This window comes from Phaethon lepturus, unplaced genomic scaffold (assembly GCF_000687285.1).
Source record: "Phaethon lepturus isolate BGI_N335 unplaced genomic scaffold, ASM68728v1 scaffold2997, whole genome shotgun sequence".
Taxonomy (NCBI): Eukaryota; Metazoa; Chordata; class Aves; order Phaethontiformes; family Phaethontidae; genus Phaethon; species Phaethon lepturus.
The window spans coordinates 8,010-14,351 of NW_010553841.1; the positions used below are offsets into that span (position 1 = coordinate 8,010).

General features: G+C 39.3%; 1 protein-coding gene across 1 annotated transcript; it reads left to right on the forward strand.

Annotated features, from left to right (window-relative positions):
• Positions 1-356: 356 nt before the first annotated feature.
• Positions 357-1,678, forward strand: HS3ST1 (heparan sulfate (glucosamine) 3-O-sulfotransferase 1). Its single transcript, XM_010291635.1, has one exon. It carries the CDS (start codon positions 478-480, stop codon positions 1,435-1,437), a length of 960 nt encoding a protein of 319 aa, XP_010289937.1. The 5' UTR covers positions 357-477; the 3' UTR covers positions 1,438-1,678.
• Positions 1,679-6,342: the final 4,664 nt, after the last annotated feature.

The following is a 6,342-nucleotide window of genomic DNA, read 5'->3' on the forward strand; positions in this document are numbered from 1 at the left end:
TTCTTGCAGATAAAAAACCCCACTTAATTCTCTTGTGATTGTGGTTCAACTCCAATGAAATCAGATTTTAAAAAATAATAAAAAATCATATTCTGGATGAATCTTGGGTGCAAGAGAAAGATTCAGAACGTTCATGTCTCCTGATGACTGGAAATCATTTTTTCATGGCATTGTTGTATGTGCCTGTCTTTCAAAGAATTTAATTATAACAAATGATCTATGAGCCTAGAGTTGGGAAAGCTAAAGAAGTTTGCTCAGCTGTGAAAAACAAAAGATACTTGCAGTGTGGCTTTAGTAGTGATATGTCTGAATTTAAAGTAATGTGCTGTTTTTCTTTTTCCTCTTTCAGCAAAGTTTCTGTTTGAGAAATACATGTTCATTCGGCAAAACAAAAACAACTTTTAAAGGTTGTTCTCAGTGGAAATCACTCTATACCCCATTACCTGCTTGAGTGAAACCAGACTAAGAACTTCTGTCATGGCATCTTTTCTGCTGGGAGCTGTGTTGCTTATTGTTCAACCTCAGATAGTGCCTTCCAGACCGGCTATAAATTCAAAGGCTGAGACTTCTCAGTCTGTTCAGAGAGAGCTTTTAAAGAAAACATCTCAAAAAAATGACTTCAAGGAAAACATTCATTCTAATGGATCATGCCGGCAGCTACCACAGACTATCATTATTGGAGTGAGAAAAGGTGGAACAAGAGCTTTGTTAGAGATGCTGAGTCTCCACCCAGATATTGCGGCAGCAGAAAGTGAAGTTCACTTCTTTGACTGGGAAGATCATTACAGAAACGGATTGCAGTGGTATATTAATCAAATGCCATTCTCTTATCCCCATCAGATCACCGTGGAAAAAACTCCAGCATATTTCACATCGCCTAAAGTGCCTGAAAGAGTTCATAACATGAACCAATCAATGAGACTACTCCTTATTTTAAGAGACCCAAGTGAGAGAGTACTATCAGATTACACCCAAGTGTTCTACAATCACATGCAGAAGCACAAGCCGTATCCATCCATTGAACAATTCCTGATTAAAGATGGTGAACTCAATGTGGACTACAAGGCAATAAACAGAAGCTTATACTACATTCACATGCAAAACTGGCTGAAGTATTTTCCTCTTGATCATATCCACATTGTAGATGGGGATAAATTAATCAAAGATCCCTTCCCAGAAATAGAGAAGGTAGAGAGATTTTTGAAGTTGTCACCACAGATAAATGCTTCAAACTTTTATTTCAATAAAACTAAAGGCTTCTACTGCCTAAGGGACAGTGGTAGAGAGCGTTGTTTACATGAGTCAAAAGGACGAGCACACCCACAAGTAGACACCCGGTTACTCGAGAAACTGCATGAGTATTTCCATGAACCCAACAAGAAATTTTTTGAGCTTGTGGGCAGAACATTTGACTGGCACTCATTTGTGGCAAGTTAGTGGTAAGCTTCAGAACCTATGTTCCAGTGTACATTTCAAAATTTTAAAAAGGGCATTTAAGCTATAATTTATTTGTAAAATCCATAAATACTTCTGTACAGTATTAGATTCACAATTGCCATATATACTAGTTATATTTTTCTACTTGTTAAATTTGAAAGCATTTTGTATTGTTTTTCATGGTTGTTAACATTGTGTATGATGTGTCTATATGAAGAAACTAAATTATTTCACTGCAGAAGATGCGCTCTTGAGAATGCATTGTCTTTTTAATAAATGAGAAATTCATTTCAACAGAACCCTTCAGAATTATTTGAATACTTTGGCCTTTCTGGGCTATTCTGGACTTTCTCCTCTAATTGCTAATGAATATGCTAAACTTTACATTTACAGCTTTCTTGCTTTAAAATGTGGTTTAATAACTTCTTTTTCCATTGAAAATATTGTTGTAGTTAGCAAATTGTTCCATCCTGCTTTATAAAATCATTTCCTGATAAAGTGGTGGTACTTATACATGTTGGGACATGCACACCCAAAGGACAATGGAAGTCTCTGTATAATATGACATATTAACTGCTGTACTTACCTTCGTATTTACTGTTATAACAAGTGCTCCTCAAATTCTTTGTCAGTACAGTGCAGGTTTCATGGCAGAGTTTTAAAGATTCTGTGGGGACCAGCTCATAAAATCCAGAGTTAGCTGCAGAAATATGGTCAACCTGAAAACTTCCTACAGTCTCTGAATGTATATATACTTCATAAAGAAGGAGGGTTGAGAGAAGAATTTAAGTAATATAGGGACATTTTCAAGGTTGCTTATGACTGTTCCTACATTTTATAGCACATTTAAGCCTTGGCATCACTGAAAAAGAATACATACACCAGAAAAATTAGTTGGTCTGCATTCCAGTAAGCAGCAACCTCATTCATATAAATATTACCACACTTTTACCCTGTTTAAAGCTGTTCTCTATGATCTGAGCAGGTGCTTCATGCAACTGAAAATTGCCTGCAGAGTAATGTTCATTTAATCTCCTTCCAAGAACCATGATGCCGAGTCTTGATTAGACTTGTGTTGTGGGATTAACCCCAATTCCAGGAACTTTTATGGTCTTCCATCTGCTAAAAATGGAAGTTAGATGTTAGTACATTGGTAAAAATTACAGTTCTCCTCCTCTACAGTAGTTATGATGTCTTGTTAGCCATCAGTTTCTGGATTTAGGGTTAATTCTCTTTCCGCACAAGGCTTACTATGGTACTTTGATTCTGAGCTCCTGATTTTCATTTTATGATCTTCAATTTAGCCGTTGAATGTGCAGCGGCAGCACCCTGTAGATTTGAACTTGTAACTCATTGTTACAATCCTTTATAAAATTTAAATGTAGATTCATTACTTTTTTTTCTGGTGAGATGGTGCAAACTTGGGCACTATGACAGGGTACTGCCTGGATGCAAATATCCCATATTATGCTGCTTGCATGAAAATTTGCAGATGCCACCCCTCTCTCCCACTCCTTGTGCACCTGCCCAAGCTGTATTCAACCTCAGAGAGGTTGATGGTGTTTTATAAGGTAGACCTTTGACGAAAGCCTACAATGAAATGGTATTGTACTCAATAAAATATTTTCTGAATTGCATCTTTCCTTTCTCTTTTTGTTCATCAGTTTCTAGTTTAGAAGACCAGAATTTAGGATTCAACTCCAGTTTAGATTCTGGTGAAATGTTACTTAAGAATTCAGCTGTGGCTTAGTGGATTGATTGGAAAGCAGTTATTCGCTACTGGGTTATAACTGCATGGTCCATTGCTGACCCAGAATATACAACAAGGAGGGAAAGTTTCTGGTGGCAGTAATGTCAAATCTTACATGAGGCAGATGACAAATATAACAATTATTGTACCATCATGCTCCTATTTGAGTTTTAGAAAAGAGAAATTGGGGAGGAGGAGGGGGGAGTGTAGGGGGGGGGCAGTATATTTTTTTTCTACACTTTTTATTATCCCATTTCCTTGCTAATGTGATCTCTGCAGGAGCCATCTGGACCTAAGAGATTTTGCCCCAGATGAAAGGCTTCCCACCTTAGTGTAGTCCCACCTTCACTAGTGCCTCCCTACAGTCCCAGACTAAGCCCACCACATTCACCAACTTCTTGCTGGGAAAGGGAAAATACTACCGAGATATGTGACCAGGAGCCAGAGGAGTACAAGAAGGCAGGACTGCATCAAGTTCACCTGCAGTAGGTCATACAGGGCAGCACAGGTCATAAGTGTTGAATTGTGAATGCCAAAGCAATATTGATACCTGATGTTGGTTGGTACTGAGAATACTTTACATGTATAATGCTACTTCATACCAGTATCTAAGCAGGACACATGCACATGTTCCCCCCTGCCCAATATGGCTTGTCTCTGTAGAAAGAGAAGTAGTGCATGAACCATTGGGTCATTATTACTCTGTTAGTGCTAGGACCTGATAGCATGTTCTCTGTAGGATCAGGAGGTGAAGTGACCACTTCAGGGTGACATCCTGATGCAGAAGCTCACATGACATGCCCTAGACCCTACATTCAAAGGGTCCCGCCTACAGACAGTATGTCATACCGAATGTGTGTGCCTTGTGCAGGGATGGCATGATTGCACAATACCTTATCCTGGAGGTTGCATGGCTAGCTGTGTGGTAGCTATGATGGTGATGGACAATAAAACACACTTACACTAATAATAAAGGTAATATTTACCTGCCATAGATGCCCTAAGTTCAAAAGTTACAATACTTAAAACTAGGATTCTGACTCTGAATTTTCAGTTTAACAAGAGCAACAATCATCTTCCACACATGCATTACTGTATTTAAATATATTTGCTAGACTATTTCTAAAGAAGTGTTAAACAACAACAAAAGCCAAGAGAAGAAATTGAAGAGAGAATGAAAGAAAGAGGCTGAAGCACATTCTGATTGGGGCTGTAGAAACAGTAAGAGTGAGCTTTGAAGTCATGCTATATCTATTCATAAAAGGAAAAAAAAAATCCCTGAAAATACCTTTCCAGTGTTATGTGATACAGGTATTTATTTCTGTAAAACTCTACTATCTCAGGTTTAAAGTACAACCGCTTGGGTCTTGCTCCAGAGGCCTGTTTCCTCAGGACAGGTAGCCAAGTCTGTGATCACTCTTGCAACTATAAAATAAATGCAACATTTTATGAGAATTCAATGTCCAATTCAAAGCCTACCACTCCCTTTGAGTACAAGAAGAAAGGCCAATCAAGTCATTAATCAGGGTGGCAGTGCAGGACTAAGCCTTGCCCTTTGTTTCACAACACAGATCAGTGTGAGCGTTTGAAAGCCAGATATTGTACTTGCAGACAACAAAGTTTAAACTGTATTGATTATCTCATGAACACTGCTGAAAGAGTATGGAAAGGAAAGAAGTCTCCTAGGGAAAAAAAACCCAAAGTTACTACTTCATCAAGAATACTGCTTGGTGCTGTATGATCCTTTTACATGTTCTTTGCTGTTCTTTGTAGCTTGCTCCTGATGCTGTAGGTGAAATAACAGCTACTGCATGTGACTAAATCAACATTGTTTTCAAACATCTCAGAAAAAAAAACCATCCTTTTTTAAATCTTGCTTGAGCCTATTTGCATCGAGAATACCATTGTGCTACACTCATTGATGAGTGTGTGAGACTTAACATCACGGACTATTTTAGATGTAACCCTCATTAGTTTGGGGCTCAAAGCTGATCATTTCATGTTTCCTTGTCTACATGCATTTTCAGACCCAGTTTCTGCAGAAAGCCATGATTCTCATTCCATGTTGTCATTCACACAGACTTCGAATGCCTAAAGAGAAATAAGATGGGGTAAGGCATATTTCTTCTGCTTTATTTAGCGTGGCTGACCAGACATTTAAGTAAGTTCACGTGTGACCCACAAGTAAGAGGCTGTACATCAAAACTGCTTCTCAGAGGACTATCCCTTCTCCTTTCTTTTTTTCAAAGTCTGTGACTTAAAAGTCCTAATCTAGCTAACATTGTGAATGAAATTTTGCGGGAGTATATTAGCAGATGTTCTCTAATACAGGAATAAAGTAATAAAAAATACAATAAGGCAAAAGTATTAGATTAACTTATGCCAACAAAGTATGTTGAACTTGCTACTAGGTATATAACATCTGAAATAGTTGCAAGTATGTGCCCCTACAACTGTAACATTATTCTTTTCTCGTTCTTAACCCAGTAACTTTGAAAACTCATGGCAGTCAGGTGAAGTGCCTGGAGACTGGAGAAAGGGAAACATTGCACCCATTTTTAAAAAAAGGTAGCAAGGAGAACCCTGGGAACTACCAACCCATCAGCCTCACCTCTGTGCCTGGGAAGATCATGGAGCAGATCCTCCTAGAAGCTGTGCTAAGGCAGATGGAGGGCTGGGACGTGATTCGAGACAAGCCAGCATGGCTTCACCAAGGGCAAGTCCTGCCTGACCAAAATAGTGGCCTTCTACGATGGAGTGACTGCATCAGTGGACAAGGGAAGAGCTACTAATGTCATCTCTCTGGACTTCTGCAAGGCCTTTGACATGGTCATCAACAACATCCTTCTCTCTAAATTGGAGAGAAATGGATTTGATGGGCGGACTATTCAGTGGATGAGGAATTGGTTGGATGGTGGCACTCAGAGTTGTGGTCAACAGCTCAATATGCAGATGGAGCCAGTGATGAGCGGTGTCCCTCAGGGGTCCATACTGGGACCAGTATTCCTTAATATCTTCATCAGTGACATAGACAGTGGGATCAAGTGCACTCTCAGCAAGCTTGCAGATGACACCAAGCCAAGTAGTGTGACTGACACACCTGAGGGACGGGATGTCATCCATTGGGACCTGGACAAGCTCAAGGAATGGGCCCG

Bases quoted from the DNA above. Each gene is read 5' to 3' on its own strand.
- HS3ST1 (XM_010291635.1), top strand. From the start codon at position 478: ATGGCATCTTTTCTGCTGGGAGCTGTGTTGCTTATTGTTCAACCTCAG.